The following is a 24,790-nucleotide window of genomic DNA, read 5'->3' on the forward strand; positions in this document are numbered from 1 at the left end:
CACTTGGTCATGGTCTTGGTGAAATGTTACTTATTTATCTATGGAGGATGGTAAACAATGGGTGATGAAAAGTCACAGTGATGCTGCATGAAAAGAATCAGGTAAGTGTTTCTCCAGGCCCATATAACTGTGATTGAATGCACACAAGACAGTATAGTTGTGTGCAAGGTACCAGCACATGAAACCTGTTTCGTCTGATGAGCCTTCATTTTCTCTTCTTCCTCAGGGCCTCCAGGATGCCTTTTGAGTGGCACACTAGATGCAGAATCAGCTCTAATGTTCACAGGAGATGGTAGGCAGTTTAATGCAGGAAAAGCCTCACAGCAGTAAAAACAATCAAATCAGCTGACATCAATTCAAATTATAAAGCACTTTTTATCCAATTTGTAACAAACAGCTTTGCAGGGCAGCAAATGTGCATGAGTCATTTTTCAATAAAACAAAAACAAATTACAGGCCTAACATGAGTGTGTGAGACAGAGAGAGTGGGTGATTATTAAAGCAGACATTAAAAGAATATCAGGCAAGAATAACTCAGGCATCTTGAGGAAGAGATCAGGATGAAGGCCTGACTAAGGGGGGCGTAGACTAAATAAATCAGACTGCGTGTGTGTGTGTGTGTGTGTGTGTGTGTGTGTGTTTTCCACCCATGGACAAGGCACCTGCAGAGCTGTCGGGGCAGTGATTCCTTTTCGCTGGCTGTATTTCTGATGTAAATCCTGCATCCTGTGAGCAACATATTCAGGTAGAGCAAATCAATGATGCATTGTGGGCAAGGCTATTTTATGTTTTGTACTCCAGAGGTGTGACTCGTGTGTAATCAACACAAGTAGCAATGAGAAGCCAATGACAAGTCTATGGGAGTTTTTTTCCAGCTTGTCTGACTATTCCTGCTGCTGAGGCTTACCAAGGTGTGTAGGTCACTATACCAGACAAAGACTAATTACAGCACAAACAAATAATGTATATGACAGTAATGTAATCACTTAGTATTCGCTCACCTTCATGTTGGTGGATTACACAGAAAAGCAGAAGAGAAACTGATGTGTGTTTCCAATACTGGAAGCAAAGTTTGTAAAGAGGGAGATTTTCAGCACACTTAAAATGTAACATAACATTCAGGAGATCAGGAAAATGCTCATGTCAAATCTCATCAGAGTGCCCAAATGTATAGTTGTGCATCTACCAGTAAGGCCAAAATGGCTATAAAACTGAAAAAAATGTGTATTCTGTATTTATGACAGTGATGAAAAGTGAATTACACTCTGAATTGGCGCCAAGTCTCAAATAAAATATAAATTCTTGCATAATATGAAAATGAAAACGGAAGCACAGGAATGTAAGAAACTATGAGATTTCATGTTTTATATCCCGGTGGGGACTTTAACCTGAATGCACAGTAACTAAATGGGACTTGTGGAACCATAGGGACACAAATGTACGTCCACACGGCAAGGAGAGCTTTTTGCGTGTTAAGGCGTGGTTTTAGAGTCCAGGTTACAATTAGGTTAAGGTTAGGGTTAAGGTTTGGCATGTAGTTTTGATAGTTAAGGTTAAGGTAAGGGGCTTGGGAATGTATTATGTCATGTTCCACATGTATGTGTGTGTGTGTGTGTGTGTGTACTTCATGCCACCCTTGGATAAGTTAGCGCCTCCCTAGTCAAAAAGGTTTGGACATGCCATTGCTGTTATTAATTAGCTGTTACTATTTTGTCTCTCTCTTTTGTATTTCAGTGTGCAAATCTGAGGAATCCATGTGAAAACAGAGGCAACATATACCCTGCTATGTTTTTTGTGACTATGTTTCATTATATTTATCTCAGTTTTGGGTCTGAGAAAACCAGCTACATGTGTCCTTCGGGGAGATTCTACACTTCTTCACAGTTTTCCCTGTTGAGGTGCGAAGGTGATGATGACAGTAGCTTCAGTAGTGTCAATGCAAAACTCTTTCATGTCACAGAGACATGCCTGAACCAACCTAACCGAGCCATAACTTAAATTTACAAAAGAAAACAAAATGTGGACTATTAATGGAGTATTGAGTGAACAAATAAAGAAGCTTCTCACAGAGATTACACAACGAATTTTGGTATTAGACTCTGCACCCACGTTCAAGTCATCATTATCCAGCCATGACAGACTACTCTGATTCACTGGACATGCCCAAAATAACGACACGACAACACATAACAGTACAAACACACTGTTCAGAACAGAAAGGTTGGATGAGACATTGTCTTTATATCATTGAATGAAAAGCTTGAGTGAGTAATGGTGTAGGTGTGAGTACAAACTGTCAACGTTCCAAAATGCTCAGAGCTCGTCAATAAATGTCAAAATCTGATGTGTGACGCAAGCGAGCGTTCTGCATTCGGTTCACGCAAGACAAATTTAGAAGCTCAGTGATAACTTGGTGCACAGTTTGACAGTTACTGGTTATAATTACTCATCTCGGTCTATCAATGTACTTTTAATGGGAAATGCAACTTTGCGTGTGTGAAAACTGTATTCATATTTTTGTCATGATTCCTCTTAGGCACAGTGAGCAAAGTGTGTTTCATCAAGTGTTATCTCTTTAAACATTCAGCCGCTGCCATAAAAGTTAACATTTTATCACTGAGCCTTTTATAACGGATGCTAAAGTAAATCATTTCCTCCTACATCAACAGATTTGTCTAAGCATCCTGTTAAATAAAACATAGAGGTTAGGTTACTCTATTGTATCTTACACATGGCTGTGAAGTGAATATTTGCTTTGAAAGCAATTTTTATCAGCCCCTCTTCTTTAAAAAAAGCCATAGCAAAGCATCTTTTCCTCAGAGAAAGGGCAGTTATTTGGTTTGTAAAGCAACGCCGGGTTTCACATTCAATTGAGCCCTGGCGTCTGTACATGCATTCTCTATGAAGTGGGCTAGAAAGGCCCAGAGCAAACCATCTATTGTGAAGCCCAGACAGGCAGCAACTGAAGCAAATACTGCGCGCGCACACACACACACACACACACACACACACACACACACACACACACACACACACACACACACACACACACACACACACACACACACACACACACAGCCCTGACAAAGATGTCTCTACAACAAACAGGAACACTATAGCCTTTGCCAAGCCATCTGCTCTTCTTCTTCTTCTCTCTCCAAAAGTGTTCACCTCTTTAGGGAGTCTCCCGTTCAAGGTCAGTGTGTGTTCCTTCATGTGCTTTAAGATATCAGCAGGCAGGCCTCCTCACAATCCTAAGAACTAAAGACAAGATCTTCAGGCAACAGCTTTTATCTACCGTATTCCCCCCTTTTTTGGAATAAACCCCCAGCTGCTATTAGGGAAGCCGGCTCTCTTATGATCTAGGCTCAAATTCTATTTATTATCTATGAGTGTGAGTAGGTTTTATTTTACTTAATCAATCAATAACTTAAGTGTTTATAATGTAGGAAAGCGCAGGTTACGCTTAGCTCAGGCTTAGACTGATCTGTTGCTAACTTGGCAATAGTTGATGGAGTACATTGTCCAGCTGTTAGGATCCACATGATTCTCTACTATGGTCATTCTTAAACTCTGGTCTTTCCACTGCCCGTGGCTTCTCCTCCTCAGACAAGTTAGGTCTTCTCTGTTCCCAGGATTCTGTGCTGCTCTTTTATCTGGAGGTGTTTGGAAAAGCTGGGTCTCCAAGTTTCCCTGCCCTCTGCTTCACTAAGCTGCCCACACTGTCTACTACACATCCTCCAAGGGATTCCATTCACTGACCTCCACATTAACCCTTATTACAAACCTGGCACTGTCAAACAATCTGAAAAACTGACACTGGACTTGTTTCAGTGGACTCATTTCACTGAAATCATTCCCTAGACTTATTTTATGGGACATCTTGATATTAGATTACCTGTTTAAACTCTTTGCTTTACTTCATTTTACTGTAATTGCCATTTTTTCCAAATGACTCCTATGACATCAGAGGACATTATTGCCTTCTAGTTTCCAGCATGGTCATGACAACTTGCCTGCCTGCTGTTTTCATTGAATCTACTCAGCCTGGTTTCACTGCCTGTTCACAGTTATTTACAGGTCACCATCATCTGGCTGACCAACCAAGAGCTTTTAAATCACCTGTAGTCTGCCCAAAGAGTCTACTTTTGCATCTGGGGCAAGGTTATTATTGCTAACTAACACTAACAAAATCACAAAAATCTATGTGAAAAAACATTTTCATTTACTGAAATAAAAATAAAAATGAGGCTTTAACTAACTTAAACTGTAGGCTGATGTCTGTTTGCAAAAGTAACTAGAATACACTAAAATTAGAGAGAAGCCTAATCATTGTCAGTTTATTTTATAGGGCCTAAAATAGCCTGGGAGTTTGGGGTGGATATGAAATCTATTCTCCAATTTCTTGGCTGTGCCAGTTTGTAGTCCACGCCCCTCGCCTGGCATCATGGTGGCAAAAGTCAGGAGAAAAGGGCCCAAAAGACTAAAACCTAACACTGAAATTAATAAAAACTAAACTAAAACTACAAATAAGAAGTCACAAGGAAATAAAAATAAAAACTATCCTAATGAAAAATGCAAAAGTATAATAACCTTTGTTTGGGCCCCATTTCCTACCTTTCAATCTATGATTTGTTATCCAAATGACACACACAATCATGTATTTTTCATGATCATGCATCATGGTCATGAATTTACCTTCCAGACATCTTAAATCAAGGTATTATTGAATTATGGATCTATGCTGTTCAGTTTTTTAACGCCATAAGCCTCTCAAAAATCTTTCAATGTCACCACCTAGTGTCACGTTTTGATATTGTTAGATGTTTCATGCGGCAGGAGATGAATATATGTTAGATGGGTGAGTCTAAAAAATATACCAGCTCAACACAGGCTATGCAGCAGCAGGAATGAGAACAAATATGTGTCATGGAGGAAATCTGTAGGCCCTACGTTTTCATTTCATAATGAATGGGTAAATAAATACCTGTGCGATTTATCATATGGATCATATCCATTTAATGCTTGAACACATGATCAGTAACGTTAAAAACATTTTGCACAGTCTTTGCATGACAATCTAAATCCCCTTGTTTACCACTGAGAACTATCCCTGTAGGCTATCCTAATTTAAAATGTTTTATCATAGCGTGGCTTCACTAATGACATTTTGCAAAGGCTACATGACATTTCATCTCATATGTCATAAATTTAAACATACACGCATGTGTTGTGCCATTTAATCCCGAGTTGACGGTATAAACTCTTTGCAGGTATTCAACTGTAGCGTAAATGTTCAAAATGATCGGAAACCATAGAGGTTTTTTTTAAAGAATTTCGAAATTAGCCTTGCAAATTGCCCGGAGCCAAATTTCACAAGTCAGCTATTTCCAGTCGGTGTGTTTTTGTGAACGAACCCGTCTCGCCCAACGACAGATTAAACAAGAAGATAGTCAGGTAAATATGTGACAAGTCATTTTAGCATCAGTGAAAAACGAATATTTTGTTCTGTACATTTACAATATGTGTGTTGTTAACATTTTGGCAATTTATACGTTCGGTCACGATTAGCTAGCAAGCTAACATTAGCCACATAATTTCCTGAATGAAGCTAACTTTAGCTAGCTGACAGATTATTGCAGCATATATTGGTTTAATGTCAATTGACATCGACTTGCTTAGTATTTTACTGATATCTTCCGTTAAAAACAGCCCATTGGGGTTTGAGTTAGTTTGTCTTAACAGTAGTAAAGCAGTAAGTTAGTCGCTAATCAATAAGTTATCGTTGTCCATATTTAAAAAACACACATCCTCATCATTTCCCCCCTGTGACTGGGCTGACTGCTGTAACGTTACTTTCTTCAGGTCTACTCATGGAGTTTGCAGAGTTGATAAAGACACCCAGGGTGGATGGCGTTGTCCTACATCGGCCTTTCATGCCCACGGTGGAGGGGACCCTGTGTCTGACTGGGCATCACCTGATTCTCTCCTCCAGACAGGACAACACAGAGGAACTGTGGCTGCTTCACTCAAACATTGACTCTATAGAGAAGAGGTGATGAGCTTCTTATCGATTGCTTTATCAACACTTGTTTTCTTAATCGTTTTGCAGGCAATGTCTCTGTGAAATTGCAGTTTCATTAGTTGCATCCAAAAAGACAGTGACACGTGTAAATGGGACATAGATATTTTTGCATTGTATGACCACTTTGTTAAAACCCATTATGAAAGCAGAGGCAGATCCGCAGGGCATGTATTTGGTGAAATAATTTTGGACAAGGAAGGAAACACAGAGTGAAAGTAGAGTTGTATTTGACTGTGGTTTCATCTGTCTTTTCAGTGAAACTCTTGTTATAGCATGCACCAGAGCTGAGCACATTTTTCTTCTTGTGTTACCCTTACACTAGACTTGTACAGTGAAGAGAGGATCTGAAACTGTGGCAGTACGTTTGAGTCTGACTGTGTGCGATCCCTACAGCGTTTCCCACAGGTTGAGAATTTATTTTGTGCGGTTGAGAAGGATGGGGAGCTGTAAACAGCATTGAGGATTAAACCTTGGCAAGTAAACTAATGATTGCACATGAATGCACTATCCTGCCACCCATATTTGATTAATCAGCACTTTTGGCTGCACCTTCATGCAGGCTTTTAGAAAAGATGAAATCCAACAACTCTAAAACAAAACATGTAAGGAGAACTCTTTTTGGGTGCAACTTTTGCCATGCTTTCCACAACTCCCCATCATATGAGATACATGGGGAGATTAAATCGCATTCTCGCTGCGAGGCATCAGTACCAGCATTGTTGAGCCTCTGTGTTTTTTCCATGGAAGCTGCTGTGCTCAGCTTTTGAATAAAATCTTTGACTTCTCTTTCAGATTTGTGGGACCTCTGGGAAGCATCATAGTCAAATGCAAAGACCTGAGGGTGATCCAGCTTGATGTCCCTGGCATGGAGGAATGTCTGAACATTACTAGTTCCATTGAGGTAAAACTGATTACTTTCAACTGCAAAATGTTTACTTTTACTAACTGAAAAGTTTTCCTATTTATTTATTAAATTTTTTTTATGCCAAATGAAATTCTACCTGCGGTTACCCAATACATATTCTTCATTGCTCTCTAGGCTCTCTCCACTCTTGATTCAGTCTCCCTGATGTATCCTTTCTTCTACCGGCCCATGTTTGAAGTCATAGAAGATGGCTGGAAAACATTTCTTCCCGAGGATGCCTTTAAAGATTTGGAGTCTATGGTATGGACGTGACTAGTGACAAAAACGTTCATACCCAACATGCTCTCAGCCCTCTTTTAACCTGTCATCATCTCTTTTATCAGACAGATGAGTGGAGACTGAGCGAAGTCAACAAGGACTTCAGTGTGTGTCCATCATACCCGCCTTTAGTGGCAGTGCCCAAAGATGTTGATGATGACACACTGAGGAAAGTAGCTACCTTCCGTCACGGCGGTCGTTTTCCAGTACTTAGCTACTACCACAAGAAGAATGGCATGGTGAGCACAAAAAAATATATATATTCTTTTTAAATTGTGTAATGGCTGTTTTTATCATAAGATTACACTGTCTTAAGCATGGTTTAGTTTTAATTGTATGGAGTGTTTTTAGAAAATTGCCTCATATCACTTCCACTTTCAGGTGATGATGCGGTCAGGGCAGCCTCTGACAGGCACCAACGGGCGACGGTGTAAGGAAGACGAGAAGCTGATCAACGCCACCCTGCGGCCAGGCAAACGTGGCTACATCATTGACACGCGCACCATCAGCGTTGCCCAGCAAGCCAAGGCTAGAGGTGGAGGATTTGAGTCTGAGGCTAACTACCCCCAGTGGAGGAGGATCCACAAGGCAATCGAAAGGTGAGTGGTCAGTAAAGCGGTGCAGTGGCTCCATATATCTTGCAGCTTTTCATAAAATACATATTGTTAAGAGGACTCTTTGGATAGATTGTGAGACTGATCTACATGTCAAAAACTGTTTAACTGTTCAACATGTATTTTGTATGGCTGAAATTTATATTAAATATACTGCATATGAACTAATCTATGATAAATGTGTGATTTCCAGGTCTAATGTCCTCCAGGAGAGCCTGATAAAGCTCGTAGAGGCATGTAACGACCAGTCGCACAGTATGGACCGCTGGTTAAGCAAGTTAGAAGCTTCCAGCTGGCAGACTCATGTCAAGGAGATCCTTACCACTGCCTGCCTGGCTGCCCAGTGTATCGACAGGTCAGGGAACAAAGTTTGCTTGTTAAAACTAATCCTGGGCCAGTAAATACTAAGCAATATAAGCAATACCTTTGCAATTCATCTGCTGTGTACATTCAGAATTGAGAAAATTTTCAGTAATGAATCTGTGTTACTTACCATAATCATGTGTGTTCGTCTCAGGGAGGGAGCATCAGTGCTCGTTCACGGCACAGAGGGGGCAGACTCCACCCTGCAGGTGACCTCCTTGGCTCAGATTATCCTTGATCCGGCCTGCAGGACCATCAGAGGCTTCCAGGGCCTGGTGGAGCGAGAGTGGCTCCAGGTAAGTTTATCTGACCTTTTCAAACACAGCCAAAATCTTTTTTTTACTTTTTTTAAAAAATTGGATATAAAAGAATATCTTGTTTTAAAGCTTGAAATTACATGTTGTTTTTTTACATACAGTTTGGGGTTTATATGTCTTACTAGAAGTAATCACGTCCATTTTAATATCATCATAGACATCATGGTCTTTGCATTTCTCCTCATGACCCATCTCACCTCTTTTACCACCTATCCCAGGCAGGCCACCCTTTCCAGCAGCGCTGCGCCCAGTCGGCCTACTCCAACAGCAAGCCCCGACAAGAGGCCCCCGTCTTCCTGCTCTTCTTGGACTGTGTGTGGCAGATCCTACGCCAGTTTCCATGCTCCTTCGAATTCAGCGAGGGCTTCCTGGTGCTGCTCTTTGAACACGCCTATGCTTCTCAGTTTGGAACCTTCTTGGGCAACAGTACAGCTGAGAGGTAAGTCTGTTCAGGTTGGCACACCAGCTTATGTCAGCCATATGCTTATTGATTTTGATTAGCGAGGGTGTGTAATACACACCACACCTGCATAGTTTAATGCAATCAAATACAACAGCCATACAGTCAGTGTTTATAAGAGTGAAATTACTGCATGTAGGCCATTAGTGTGGTAATGTCCTCTTCATGACATTGATGTAAAGAGTATTTTATGGAGCCTTTCCTTCACATTCTTGAGCTACTGGCCACTAAGCAGCTTTACTAAAACAGTTGTGGATTAGGTGACTTTCCCAAAGTCAAATCTAAAGTTTTCATTAACTGAATATTTTCACCAACGTCAATGTCAACATCCCGAGATGTGTCATTTTACAGTTTACAAGCCCACTTTGACAAACTGTAGGAAACCACTGTTCTGATTGGTTGCCCTAACACCCTCTCCCCCTTTCTGTAGGGCCAAACTGTCGCTCCCTGAGAAGACCGTGTCCCTTTGGTCGTGGGTGAATCGGCCCCAAGAACTGGAGCGTCTGAGCAACCCGCTCTATGAGGCCAACAGTCTTGTGATCTGGCCCTCCGTGGCCCCTCAGAGTCTGCTGCTGTGGGAAGGTAAGGAACCAACACAAAAGGCATGCAGAGATTATATACTGCAGGTGACCTAAGAGGTTCTGTCTATTGAAGGGATGGTAACATCAGTCTGTTCCATGTGTACCCTGCAATAAACAAGTGTGTCTCAACACTAAATTTATTTTATAAGGCAGCCATATTGGGTTTGTGTTACACTATGAAACGCAAACCGTCTTTTATGTATGTACTGCAAGATTTATTGGTAAATGTGTGCCAAAGCAGACCGGGAGTAGGCTTGTTTGACACAGAAAGGCTGCATAGGGGTGCATCAACCAGTAGGACCACAGCATGACACGTGTTTCACAGCAGTCTTTTGGTTTATTCTTGGACTGAAGATGGGCCTGAAACCAAGTGTGAGCCTAAAACGGTTGTTAGCCATGGCTGGGAAAACCACTGTGATCTTAAAATGGCTCATTGTCCCATCAGGGTTACGTTTCTGCTCAAACAGACACTCTGAAATCTCACCAGAAGGGGGCGCAATTGATTCCACCATTTGCCTCACTGATAAACTGAGTGACCCTGTGAGCCAATTGTAAGAACTGCAACATACATATTTGGTCCTCATTTACTTTCGGTTGTATGTTCAAAGTTACAAACATAAATGCAGGCATGCATACACATTTTACGCAGATTTGCCCCATGTCCAATTACATGACTTCTGACATTTTAAGGACTGGAAATACCTCTCTGTGTGAAAATAAACATTTAGTAAATCTCTACAAATTGTTGTATCGTACAAACATAACAAGCTGTGACAAATAAAGAGTATATGAATGATAATATGCACTAATTTGTCTCTCAGCACCTTTTACATTTTCAACATGGCTCTGGTTGCTTCTCTGGCATATCTATGATGTGTTTGACTTGCACGTTTGTCTTATTATAGGTTGCACTTAAGGTAACCTTACTGATACTTGAGCCAGTGATGGTTTACTACTAGTTATCAGTTACCAGTTGTATGTATGCTAATCCTAGTCCTGTGGCACACTTTTGTACTTGACTGTAGCAACAGTCTCAGTTCATTTATAAATTTAAGCCTTAAATTGCACCACATAATATCAATTAGTATGACAAAATGACTTGTTAACTGATGTCAGAATATCACAGCGTAATCACTTCTTTTGATCTCATTAAGAAGTCTAATTCTTCCACTTTATTACTTTGAAATAAACTTTGTTTCAAAGCACCAAATGGTGAGAAACAAAATGAGCAGTCATACAGTGATAGTTCCATGATGCTTAGAGAAAATCTGAGTGGGTGAATGCTCTTCCCTCCCTCAGTAACAGCGTGAGACTGAGATTGTTTCAGGCTGCTGTCTTTTCTAAGCAGAGCAAGAGTTTTCTTGTGATTTATCAACATTGTAAATCAAGGATTGCATATAATTAATTAGATTTCACCTTAAGCATGAACTGCAGGAAATACGTTTTCCAACATTTCATGGCCTCAGAGATGTGATGTGAAGTCATTCAGTGCAACAAATAAGTCAAAATGAGTTTCTTACGGTAACTTTGTTTTGTGGAATTTTTTTAAATGAAAAGAATTCAGTGAATTTGAATAATTGTGCGTTCATTGATTCCAGAAAAGTCCTAGGAGCGTCTATGCTTGAATTTACTGAATCTCGAATCAACTCACAGCAAAGCAAGCTATTCATAAAAGAGAGAGAGGGCGTCCAGACAGATGAGAGCGGGGTCGTTAGGTTCAGTCGATCCTGTGTGAAGGGGGGCCCCCCAGCCCACCTAAAGCCTTAGAGTCACTACCTCCACTCTATATAAACTGGAATGTATGAGAACTACTGAACCACGCAAAATGCAACAGACATCCTGCTTACGCAACTCTTTCATAGAGGCTGATGCACGCTCCGCTGCCAAGTTAAAAGTCAGAGTCAGATACGTGACATTGTAGCCATATGGATGCACAGTAAATCTCTGTTATGCCACACTTGCTGTCTCATTATGACCGACAAGTCACCTCTTTAATGTGTTGTACATTCCAGCACATTGTGTTTCCAGTATGTGTGATTCCGCAAGACACCCACCTACCATCGTAGAGTAAGTGTAGGAAGAGTAAGGAACCTTTATGTGTTTTTATTACTTTCAGTGCCAAAAACACCAAATCATGATGGTGGACATGGTAAATGTAATACCTGCTAAACATCAGCTCAATTCATCAGATCAGTTTAAAATGCTGACCTTGGTGTTTAACTGAAAGCACCGCTGGGCCTGTCACAGAGCCACTAGTAGGACAGTACGCTCTTTTGTTCTTTATAGATGTACTCACAGTGCTCTCCCCCTTTTCTATTACAGGAGTGTTTCTTCGCTGGAACCGCTCCTCCAAATGTCTGGACGAGGCGTACGAGGAAATGGTACATATAATTGAATATAACAAGGAGCTTCAGAACAAAGTAAACACCCTGCGCAGGCAGCTGGCTCAGCTGGAAACTGAAGACCCTCTGCTGCAGACACCATAGAAACAAAGAGAGAGCGAGAGTGAGAGAGAGCTGCGAAAGGAAGCGAGATGGGAGAAAGAGAAAGAGAGAAAATGTGAAAAAATAACTTAATCCAAAAAAACAGATCAATGTCAGCCGCTTTTAAGCTTCTGTTAGGTATAAATTCTTTTCAGATGTTTGAGAATACATAATCCAAATAATTATATTTATGGATTTTATTTTATTTTATTTTTTGGTTTCCCGCGCAGATGAAACATAAATAGAATGGCCCTAAACCTAGATTCATTTAAATATCAACCTCTGTTTAGTTTTGTATTCATGCAGTTATCTTTCACACAGTTTACATGACTGAATGGACTGAGAGAGTTCCCTGAAGGAGGGAAAACATACCATTTTACTAGGAGAATTCATCAGGAGTGAGAGGGAAAGATTCAGAAACCAAAAGGAACAAAGCCAGCCAGTTACTTTTCAGAGTGCTGCTAAAAGCCAAACACTCATCATCTCATTGTCGTCCACTATAGAGCTGAAACAATTGGTCGATTGATCAATTAGTAGATCATCAAAATAAAATGGGGCAACTGTTTAGATAGTTGATTATTCATTTCAGTCATTGTTTAAAGCATCCACTGGTTTCAGTTTCTAAAATGAGTTTATCAAAAATCTTTTAGTTTGATGACAGTTGGTCAGGACAAGTCACAGTGTTTAGACATTTCATAGACTTTTTTATAGATTCATTGATTAAGCTAATAAAGGTTATATATAAATATTTGTTAATTGCATCCCCACTCTAACATTAGCGTGCCTGCAAAGTTTCAGTTCCATAAATTATGCTTTGGCTTGACAGCTAATTTCACAGTTGCTAAGCCTCGTCACACCCCCGCGTCTCACACTTGCTGACTCTCATTTACATACACCGATATCTACTAATTCAGTGAGCGAGTCCACTTCCCGCTTCCCAGTGTGTTTTAATAGATTCCTATTAACTGTTGGGCATTGGTCTTGTCCAGGACGGAATATAGACCTTCTGATGCTTGTTTACTACATGGTACGCGTTTCACCAAACGTCCTGCTGAATGTATGTGCCACTGAAGCACTGCAGAGTAACTATGGCAACATATAGGGTGCTATATGGCAGCATGTGACTTTGCTGCACGTTGAGATGATATAATAAGCGTAGGTAGTGCCAGCACCTACTGTACTGTACTGTAGAATGAGATAGGAGGCTTGTTTAATAGGGACCGACCAAAATATCCTGATTCTTGTATCAGACTGGGCATTCCAGTGAAGTAGCATGGCCAGAGGTGTCGATCACATGGAGGTTTGTCTGCTTAAAAAATGAGAATATAATATTAACGTGAGATATTGCTTTAAAGAAAAGTTTATATCTTGAAAGGTTCTATAACAATTGCTGTGTTCAAGTACATATTAAACAAGCTGTCTTGTGCTGTGTTGTAGTTTAAGATCCCAAACTACGGCACATTGTATGAAGGGCATATCCAATATCAGAAACATGCTCTTTTAATTATAGTTCTTGCAATTAGCATAATTTTTAATGTTGGCACTCACCAGCTGGTGCCATATCAGACAATAAATGTCTTAATATTACATGTGAAATGCCAATATATCCAACTCATGTAAACTCAAACTAGTAGACTCACTGCTGACGATGCAATGTGTCAGTGTCCTGCGTCCAGAGTAATCATTTTCTCACCACAGCAAGTCCATGACCAGGAAAGACAGAAATATTGTTTGGGATTCTTCTAAACCTGTAATTGCAGCCTGTCTTTAAAGATGCATCTAAACACATTTAAAACAACATGAGCTGAATTCTCTTATCATAGTGACATTAAAGCTCATCTTTCAGTGCTGTCCATGGGTGAGCTTACATTAATACTATTAATGAGGTTTTATGCTGCACTTTAAATCCAAAACAGAATGGCAGTTTTGGGTGTAAAATTAAATCCACAGTCTTCATCCTTGGCTAATTTTGTTTGGTTTGCTCCTTTTTTCCCATGACATCTTCACATTTGATACATTTTGCTTCATGAATGATGTAATTATCACACTAAACAGAACTGATTCCAGCCACTACGTTAAACTGCTTTATAAAGGGAAAGTCGCTTATGGCTACACATTTCATTTCAGTGAATTCAATCAAGGTTATGGTGTGATTAAAAACTGTACATATTTCCTGTTTGCATTTTGCATAATGTTATCCTTAAATGATCGTTGCTGTGTCAAAGTCAACAAAACTCTAAAAGATTATCAGCACTGTGGACAAATAATGCTTTTTTGTCTGTTGTTGTTGTACTTGTCAGCTATATGCAGTGGCTTACTGCAAAAACAGTAAACATTTCAGTTCTTTTATCGCTGTTGATCTAATGTCTGTAAAGTTATATTTTGTTAAAAAGATGATTGTTTTTATGTTTTCAAGCCATTAAAAATTATAGCACAAAATATGTTTGTTTTGTTTTTTTATTCTTTGAGATTTGTTCTCACAGCAAGATGTTTGTTTTCTTTTAGTCATTCATTTTATCAGCTATAGATGCATTACTAGATTAATTTTGCTTAAGTATTAGTGTTATAGTACTAAACAGCTGCACTACTTGATATTTTTACATAAAAATGGATCAGATAACCATATGTCACGTGAAGGGTGTCGCTCGTAGTGACTAAAGCGCGATTTATACTTACGCGTTGGATCTACGTGCATAGCCATCCATTTATACTTCTGCGTCGTTTTGAGGAGGTGCACGTCAGGCTATGGCATACGGTACGGGGCTACGCAGAGGCTACGCCATCGATTCGATGCAGAAGTGCTATAAATCGTTCTTAAGCCACAGAATTTTCACCTGACTCTGTAGTTCCCTTCAGCTCTACGGAGCGTTTTAATGTCTTGCAGCACCATGTTTTGTGACCTGTCCAGCACCACATGGCACACAGACAAGTTAGCATTTAGTTTTAAAGAGCAAGATATACTATATAAATGAAACGCTTTTATAAGGTGATTATATGACAATGTTGTTTTTCCACTGCCCTAAGTGGCCAACAAAATCAATTATTCCTGCTTTAAAAGTAGTGATTTTTCAAAACAACAAATACTACAATGGTTTCACATAAAATATCTACATAATGTCTCATCCCATCGCCGGGGCCCAGGTCAAGGAGTGTGTTTCCACCATACTGACAGGTGACAGATTTCAATTTCCACATACCCTGTCCACATATGGCTTGTCCAAGGATTAGTAAACAGCACCTCAGCCACCTCATAAAATATGTTTCCATCGCTGTGACGAAAGGATCATCTGATGAAGTGGCTGGGGAATAAATAGCCTAGGATCAGCTGCTTCATTAATACATGTGATGGCAGCCAGTGTCTACAGTGCTACCATCCAACTGTCACTCTTCTCTCCATATTAATGTGGCCTTGGCTCTGTCACTACTCTGATTTCATGGCTCAAAGCGTTGCTTTGCTTAACACACGTGATGCCTTGAAAGGAACAATAGAGGACTCAGTGTGTCTAGTGAAATTGAGGGTTTGTAGTACTTTCTGGAGTAATACTATAGTATTGAATAATTTTACACACACATTAATGAATCCCTATTTAATTGGAACACATGCACACAGCCAGTCTAGGATGTCTATTGTCTACTTGAAGAAATGATGAATCATGTGCAGAGTTTTTTGTCTTTGCTGCCCAGATGTTCTCTGCCAGGGTTAGACCTCGCTTCTCCGTTACACACACATACACAGACACACAAAACAAAGCCAAAACGATGTCATCTCACAGTTATCAGGTATCGTTTTCCTCTCATGCTCTCTGGGAATGGGGAGTGGAGAACTTAGGTTATCTAAGTTCATCCACATACAGCACAATACGTCTGTGATTTTTGGAAATGGATGCCTTTCTTCAAGGAGATTTTGTTTTCAACAAAAGCTTGTTAGTTTACTTGTTTTGGAGCAAGTCATTACCTTCCCAGTGATGACAGGTGTGGGGGTGTGCACTCCTCCACCACTCATGTTTCAGCACAGGTCTCACTCCACCCAGAGACACCGTCAGCCTCTTTGGCCCTCCTATGTGTACTTCAAACAAACCTCAAAGTCAAACAGATTGCATGTACATAATCACATCATACCTTTCCCTTGATAAACATGAATGGATTCTGTCACATTCAAAGGAGAGAGACTAAAGAGTTCCACCACTCCCTTTCAATGCCAGGTCACAAAAACCTGCAGAGCAGCCACAATGCTTTGGTGCCATTTCAAGTTACAGTTGGCTAATCATTAAGTGTTTGATTACAAGGATGCATCAGGTTTATACTTTGCATTGCTTCATGTCTAGTCCAGCTATGTTTAAATTATTCACTGACTTGTCTCAGCTATGTGTCCCGGCCTTGTATATCTACAGTATAGACACGTGAGCTCATTTGGTCCTACTTGTAACCTTCCTGCTCTTGAGGACGTGTGGCACTTGTTGCTACACGATAATATTTTTAGAATGACTGCAGTTGCATAACACTGCAAGGGATTCCAGACAAATATCACAGCTAAACTAACATTCAGTGGCTATGTTACAGGAGATAAAATTTAAAAATAATTACTTTAAAGTCACTGACCCACCAGTGCATGAGTCATTAAAACCAGAATGTGTGGCCAAAGTTCAAACATGCTCAACTTTACTTTAAAAGTCCCAAAGATAACATTTACAGCAGGCTTTTGTGGGAACATGTATATAACGATGCATTAAGGCATCTAGAATATTTCCATTTAAGGAAATGGAGCACTGCCATAAAAAATATGCGTCATTTAAATATTAAATTCACTGTAAACATCATCCAGCTTCAATGAAGATACCATATAGTAGTATATTGTACTGTGAGACAGTGTGGGACCAGAGTGTTATTCCAACCTTAAACTTATTTAAGGGGAAAATGGCAAAACTGTATGTTAAGGGACAAAGGAAAATAGGAATTCATATGCTGGCGATACACCCAATTAAACACAGATTAACTCACAATTTCTACTTGAATATAGTTCCTAATATATTGGCGCTGAAATTATTTGTCAATTAATTAAGTCAACTGACAAAAAGTAGCAGTTTTAATAGTTCAAGAAATTTTTTAAGCAAGAATGCACTCCTTTGCTTTCAGCTTGTGAAATGTGGATATATGTTGGTTTTGTCATTCTTCTATTATAATAAACTGAATATATTTGTGTTTTAGAGGGTTGCTCAGACAAAAAATTTAAAAGGTATCTTAAATTTGGGCTCTGGGAAACTGAAGCACTATTAAATATGTTCTTACATTAAAAAGTACACAAAATGTACTTTTTAATGAAAATATTTATCATCATATATTTACCACTATTTTTGCATCCCTTATTATAAGGCTCAATCATTGATTAGGCTTAGATACTTTATTGATGCCTATGTCCCTCTGGATCAATAAAGAATCTATCCATCTATGCATCCATATCACATGGCTCCGTGGACGTCCGTGTGTGGAATCATTTTTTGGGGAGACAAAGCCTCAAAACCGCACTCGTGGCCTCTGATTTGAGCGGCAGTGAAAGGACGCAGCAATGGGGATTTTGCCACCGGGTAACGGTGACGCTCTGTGGGCGTGGTCTGTAAGGGTGGACCGCACCTCCGAGGCTCCACCAATCCGAGCGAAAGCCGGCTTCCCCTGACGCCAGATGGCCGCTGATATATAGCTTGAACATGCAGCTGATGCAACACAGGACCGAGATAACACCGGCAACACGTCAGAGCGCGGTATGCTATAGGATCAGCTCAAAGGAAGCAGCATCTCGTTCTCATAAAGCAAGTCAGACAGGAGTTGTGGCTGCTTATTAACCGGTGAGTAAACGATTCCGTTATCCCTTATATTTCCTGTATCAGTACTCCTATATAAAAACTGAAAAGTGTTTTTAAAACAGGGCTAATGTTTTATGCTCATTTATCAACATGTGCAATCCTGTAATTAATATGTCTATCCCGCCCACGTGCCGCCTCTTTAATTCTACAGGCTAATGTGCATTTTATAATGGCTTCATTGGTCTCCAGTTGCGACCCTCGCCCTTTTAATTAAAAAAAACTGGGGCCAAACCTCCCTTCTGAATTATATCAGGGTGCCAGTGTAACAGTGGCTTACTGAGCTCAGGCCGCGTGCCACGACGGCTTCACTCCGGCTCACTGGCCTGATTTCATTTGTCTGGGTTGCTGCGTCTCACAGAACCCCTTAAATACGACTCCTATTTCAAATAATATGCTGCTTATTCTCACTGATTCTGTAAAGCTTTTTAGACTGCTCACCTAAAAACCACAGTCCATGTGGAAACGCAGCCACACTAAACGGCGCATCAATTAAGGAACTAAATTATAGACATTTCTTAATGGATCCACCATGACGCGCCGCATCAGGTTCAGAAAGGGGGCAGCGCTGAGCTCCCCCAGTTACACAACTGGCTCACGTGTTCTTTTTTTTTTCTTTTTTTAAATATCTTTATTAAATTTCAAACAAGTCATAAAGTAGGCTACATAGCAATACAATAGATACGCTACACGTCTAAAGACCCACAATTATAAAATCAACACACAGAATGATTAAGACTTGCCTACACATTAATAAGGTGCTTACCCAACAGTAGAAAGTGCCTGGTGCTAAAGTGTCGCCGCTTGGGGGTCTCCTCTTTACCTGATCCCATGTTGACACAACAGTGACCAGCACATGTGAGGAGAGCAAAGGGTCAGGAGACGGAACAGGAGCACACGAGCTGCTCGCGCAAAATAGACAAATAAAACACTTGTTGATGCTTTATCTCTGATAGCCTATCCCTAATAATAATAATAATAATAATAGCCTAATAATAATATTTTTACTCTGGTGTTCAAGACAAAAGCTCTATTTCCTAAATTGATTTCTAAAATAATTTTAAAAAAGGTTCCAAAAATATTTCCAAATTGTGTCACAATGATGGTCGATCTTGGCACCGTTTTCGTCTGCTACTGTACGCCCTCTCTCGCTGATTGGCTCTCGTTGAAGGCAGGGCAGTATAAATACTCTTCAAGTTCCGTCTTCGTTCCTTTTTTGGGAAGCTCTCTCGGTAAGTTCACATTTTAAAATGATGCGTTGCGCAAAAGTCCAGGCTGATGAACAGATGAAGGAGCACACAGACGGGCTGCTTTTACCTTTTCAGCGCTGTAACGATGAGCTGCTTTCAGCGTGCTGCCTCAGCGTTAATCCGTTCTGTTGCCGTGTGGGTTACTGTAATTGCAATGCATGTGTAAAAACATAAGTAAAGTCCTATAAAGTTTTGTGAAAGTTATGTGAAGATAAAATGTTTGGCGTTGCTATGCGCTAGAGTGCTCCCTTGAGCCTATTTGGAAACAAAAGCAATCATTTGCATTTGAGCGAAGCCTACATGTCTTCCCCGACCATGTTCTGACGATTTATGCTGCCTTGTCGAAAAATGCCACCTTAGTGCAAATGGATAATCTAACTTTAACCCATGTGCATGCACTAAGCCGCTACGTAGCATCTCATAGGTGGCACACATATGAATAGTCTCCCTCAGTGCCAGTTTTGTCGCCCAGTAGCTACCCAGTGTGCCTGTCTCCTGGCGCCTGAGGTCTGGAGAGGAGCCCAAATGTCTTGACACAGGCCTTCATGCCTCTGCCAAAATAAAGAGTAGGCTACTGAAAGAGGCCACCAGGTGATGCCAGTAAAATAAACAGAAAATGTAGATCTAGAGTGGCTTTAGTAGATCGGAGGGATTCAATTCACGTAACATTTTGTGAGGGGGGGTTGACAGGCTGAATTCTGCTGGTGCCTGTGGTATTTGACACCCCGCATGTCATCCAAAAGCGTAAACACATTCTTTTCCTCCTCAGGTACCAGCATGCCTGTCATCAGAACCCTCAGCAAGGTGGCCAAGCAGGCCCTGCTCAGCACCCCGGGGTGCGGCTGCCAGCCTCTAACGGTGCTGTACGCAGCATCAGCTTCTCCCCTCGACAGGTGACGTCTGACGCCAGCTTCCACTCCGTGTCCTTCTCAGAAACAGACCACCCCAAGGTGCTCATTACAGGTAAGCAACGTCTGGGATTTTTTTGAATACTAAGATAACTCTTGGTAAACATAGTAGAACACAATCATTTTTCGCTATCCTCATTTTTATCATGCTTGCAGTTAAGATGAGGATTATGATGATAACTTGTGAGCTCATTCCAAATCTGCCCTGCAGGATTTCTTACAAGTTTGACAATGAAAGCAAAAAGGCATGACAGTTAAAAGCAAAGTGTAGGCAGCAAATGCTGTGACATTTTCCTCTATTATTTGTTCAGTCCCCACGAAATCCGCACGGATGAACATAAGCTGATTTATTTTGTGCAGTGTCCTCTGATAACTCTTTTCGGTCTCTCTCCATGTAACTCAGGTGGCCTGGGTCAGCTCGGGGTGGGGCTCGCCAAATTGTTGAGGTAAGATTTCTCATTCATCTGCGCGCAAATTACACCCTTGCCTGCAGATAAACAGCCAGTGGCCAAATGCACTGTAACGACGTGAGAACAGTTTCCGATACATTTTCACTTAGTAGGCTATAATGTCGGTGTCCTGCTTTACAGGAAGAGGTATGGAAAGAACAACGTCATTTTGTCTGACATCAGGAAACCTCCAAGCAACGTCTTCCACAGTGGTATGACAATTTCATACTGTATTAAAATATTGGAGTTCTGGAGCATTAAATTCATCAGATACTGACATAAGACTGATTTTTATATTGTGTCATTTTTACTTTTAAGACAGGTTTGTGTGTGGGGTGGGGGGAAATTATCTGATTACATTGCGTTCATTAGGCAAATGCTCTGTCCAAAAAACTTACAATAGTGCATAAAATCAAGGAATAAGACCTAGATCAAAATGTGTCATTTGTTTCATCACATCAGCAAGCACAATGTTGCGTTCCTGTGAGTGTAGCTGTGACTAATGCTCTTCAAAAATTCAGAGATTTGGCAACAAGGGTTGTAAATGTGTTACAAATGTACCTGGCTTTATTGACAAATGAGATCAACCATGAGTAGACAGCCTGTTTAGTAGTTGTTCATTCATTTATGCTAATCTGTCCTGAAAAAATGCTATTGAGAAATTACTCTGAGGAGCAAATACATGTAACAGGAAAGAAACGCACATTAAGAGCTGGTAAATTACTATTTGAAAACTGCTTCCATGAAAGGGGAAGGACAGAAACACTCTAGCTAGGTGTGGGCCCTGAAACAACATTCATTGCAGACTATTGCAGAACAATTTATAAAATCTTTACTCACCTTCTATCACCGCCAGGCCCCTTCATCTACTCAGACATTCTGGACTACAAGAACCTGCGGGAAATTGTGGTGAACAACCGTATCACTTGGCTGGTTCACTACAGCGCCCTGCTCAGTGCTGTTGGAGAGGCTAACGTGGCCCTAGCGCGCTCTGTTAACATAACCGGTAAGCCAATTAGTGACTTGCTTAACTTTTTCTTAGTGGGTCTAAAGATTGAGCCTTACATTTGTGAAAGCAACAACAATGGTTCCCTTGAGCGTAGGTGAAGTTTGGCATCCTCATGGTGTGGTTCTTTGTCTGTTTCTTAGGGCTTCACAACATCTTGGACATTGCAGCAGAGCACGGCCTGCGTCTTTTTGTCCCAAGCACCATCGGTGCCTTCGGCCCCACTTCTCCCCGCAACCCCACGCCAGATCTCTGTGTGCAGAGACCTCGCACCATCTATGGTGTCTCCAAAGTCCATGCTGAGCTGATGGGAGAGGTTAGATCTTTAGATTTCTTTCTTTTGCCTTTCCAAAACAATACCCCGCATAAACCAAACACTCCACTGGATGCACTGGCAGTTTAACATGACATTATTTTTCTCGTCCCATATTTAAATTGTTGCATTTTTAATGAAATTAACAATTGACTCCTTTATGTTCTTCAACAGTACTATCACCACCGTTACGGCCTGGACTTCCGCTGTCTCCGCTACCCAGGAATCATCTCTGCTGACTCCATGCCTGGGGGTGGCACAACAGGTGAGAGAGATGATACTCAAACCACAAGGTTTCAACTTTAATGGATGTCTATTTCTGTACCCATCAAGTCACATGTTTGTTATGTAACCCACTTAGTGCACAAGTCAGGTCTGGAATATCTACATAGTTTCACTTGCTGAACAGCTGCCACACCCTCCTCCATACCCACAATCTGTTGTTTGGAGATCTGAGTTTTTTTGTAACCGTAGTTTTGCTAAATATGTTTTAATTCACTTATTTCCCCATCGTTGACCGCCCCCCTTTCTGAAAATTTATATAAATATATATAGTTCATGGGTTGAAGGGTATATTTCACAATTGTCGTCATAATGTTTTTATTTCTGTCTCTGACCAGACTATGCCGTCCAGATCTTCCACGATGCAATCAAATCCGGCAAGTTTGAGTGCAACTTGAAACCCGACACACGGCTGCCCATGATGTACATTGACGACTGCCTGCGTGCAACGCTGGAGGTGATGGAGGCGCCAGCTGACACGCTGAGCATGAGGACCTACAACATCAACGCCATGAGCTTCACCCCCGAGGAGCTGTCCCAAGAGCTCCAGAAGCAGATGCCTGAGCTAGAGGTCACGTATGATGTTGACCATGTGCGACAGGCCATCGGTAAGTAACCCTTTTGGTTTTTGTTAATGTGCCACCTTGAAACTTTAGCTGAACACCGAATACTGTAGCCGTATAAATACAGGACAAATAGACATCTCTTGAGTCAGCCGCTTTAATGACCTCATCATTTATTATCTGTGACATGCTAAAAGTAGTATAACAGATATAAAGTCAATGTCAATAAACTGACTCCGTAATGTCAGTTACACACACGTATCTATTTAAAGTTGGCTATCATTAGCCACCATAAGCTACTGGTCATATCAGACTAAGTAAGGCAGAAGTGGCAAAACCCCTCAGTGTATTAAACTGAGCAAGTGTGCTTATTTTTCATGAATTTTATTTTTCATTTGTAAGAGGAATTTATTGTCTTTCAATGTAGCCCAGTCTTGCAGTAAGGTAAAGAGGCTATTGGCAAATAAAGATCTGTCGTTAGTAAAGCTCTGGGGAGGGAACTTTAATCACAAACCGATGTGAGTCTACATCACTCTTATCTGTTTCTTTCCAGCTGACAGTTGGCCAATGAACTTCGACGACTCCAACGCACGGAAGGACTGGGGCTGGAAGCACGATTATGATCTACCAGAGCTTGTCCAGACGATGCTGAACTTCTTTGGCACAGAAACGCGCATGGCTCGTGCTAACTGAGGGGGGGAGGGGTGCACAATATTTTTCCGATCATTCTTTGTAAATAATGTAAAAACTGAGTAAAGAGAATAGAGAAATGTGGCTGTACATATTCGTTCTCTCTCTGTCTCTATAAAATCAGAAGGCCTCTACTTGCCTGGCACAAGGCTACCATGTCTCCAGAATGTAAAGGTCAGTGCAGGGCTAGACAGTCCTGCCCCACTCCTGCCTATCTGCCCCTGCTTTGCAATCTTCCCCCCTTTCTCCTTGGAGGTTTGATGAGGAGCTGATTTCCGCAATATCAGGGATAACGACGTGGCCTGTGAAAACCTGTTTTGGTGAAAAAGAAGATGTCTTGCATGTTGATGAACTGCGCAAAATTCTGCAATTTTTTCTTTGCAAAAATTAATTTAACAAACTGAGAATGTTGCATTGTGTAATTGTTTCTACCAGCTTTTCTTTGGAAATCCAAATCGGTCAGGGTTTTGGTTTCTAAATTTCCAAGGATTTGTTAAAATTCAGGTATTCAGGGCCTAAAGCTCCTGGGGCTAAATCAAGTGACTTTGGATTGAGGGGTGTGCAAATGCACAAGTTGTATCCTTTGATGCGCTTTAGGCAGATTTTGTAACTTCAATTGTAAATTCAATACTGACCAGTAAATGAGTCTAATAATCTGTCTGGTGATTTCTGATACAGCGTGGCTGTATTCTGAGCCGTGTGGAGCAGTGATTCTTAAACAGTAGCTCTTCTGTTTATTCCATGTATCATTATTTATTCTGTCTGTTAAAATTTGGGAGCTCCATCCAGTGAAAGCATTTCTTAACACTCTTATTTCTAAGTGTTCTGTCGACTGTTTTTTTTTTTTTTTTTTTTTTTTTCCATCAACTCTGTGGGATTGTTTTCACACAAAAAGGAAATGTGGCACTGTATGCCATAGTTGGTGGTTTGTATTTCAACATTTTGTAAAAGAAATGCTGATATGGTTTACCGTGTGAAAGTCTTAGCAGGTTCTGTTCTTTCAATCACACCGAGCATTGGCAATAAAACCTTTTCCAAGTACCCTCTGCCTGTTTCTGTTGTCATTTTCACAATTTAATTTCTAACAAGTTCAGGTAGACTCTTATATAAACGAGCTACTGACAGTGTTACCTAGCGTGGTAATAAAGTAATCCTTTTGATATTAACTCTTAAGAGTTTTAAATGTGTTACATTTTAAAGAAATTCCTCTCATTTTGGATAAAGCAGCATAAAGGTGCCAAGCAGTCTTATTGGATCAAGAGTTATGCAAGTTGTGACTCATTAGATGGAAATCACACAGTATTGCTGGGAATGTGTAACCCACAGCAGATTAGATGCACCAGAGCATGCATTTAGTGATCTTGATGGTCATTGAGCTGATCTGTTGG

At 40.7% G+C, this 24,790-nt stretch overlaps 2 protein-coding genes across 2 annotated transcripts; both read left to right on the forward strand.

Annotated features, from left to right (window-relative positions):
* The first annotated feature begins 5,310 nt into the window (after window positions 1–5,310).
* On the forward strand, window positions 5,311–14,525 carry mtmr9 (myotubularin related protein 9). The gene is made up of 11 exons (XM_038727534.1): window positions 5,311–5,457; window positions 5,866–6,055; window positions 6,878–6,986; window positions 7,125–7,250; window positions 7,334–7,507; window positions 7,650–7,867; window positions 8,076–8,237; window positions 8,400–8,541; window positions 8,781–9,001; window positions 9,453–9,604; window positions 11,926–14,525. The coding sequence occupies exons 2-11, from the start codon at window positions 5,874–5,876 to the stop codon at window positions 12,087–12,089; spliced, it is 1,650 nt and encodes a 549-aa protein (XP_038583462.1). The 5' UTR covers window positions 5,311–5,457; window positions 5,866–5,873; the 3' UTR covers window positions 12,090–14,525.
* A 5,436-nt stretch (window positions 14,526–19,961) lies between these two features.
* Window positions 19,962–24,443, forward strand: tdh (L-threonine dehydrogenase). The gene is given in 9 exon segments (XM_038727535.1): window positions 19,962–20,038; window positions 20,041–20,154; window positions 20,503–20,545; window positions 20,690–20,760; window positions 21,405–21,554; window positions 21,698–21,870; window positions 22,042–22,132; window positions 22,488–22,757; window positions 23,266–24,443. Coding segments are annotated over 9 exon segments (1,122 nt in total). The 5' UTR covers window positions 19,962–19,968; the 3' UTR covers window positions 23,406–24,443.
* Window positions 24,444–24,790: the final 347 nt, after the last annotated feature.

This window comes from Micropterus salmoides, unplaced genomic scaffold, assembly GCF_014851395.1.
Source record: "Micropterus salmoides isolate LMB-PRFRI ecotype aquatic unplaced genomic scaffold, ASM1485139v1 Ms_hic_scaffold_18, whole genome shotgun sequence".
Classification (NCBI taxonomy): Eukaryota; Metazoa; Chordata; class Actinopteri; order Centrarchiformes; family Centrarchidae; genus Micropterus; species Micropterus salmoides.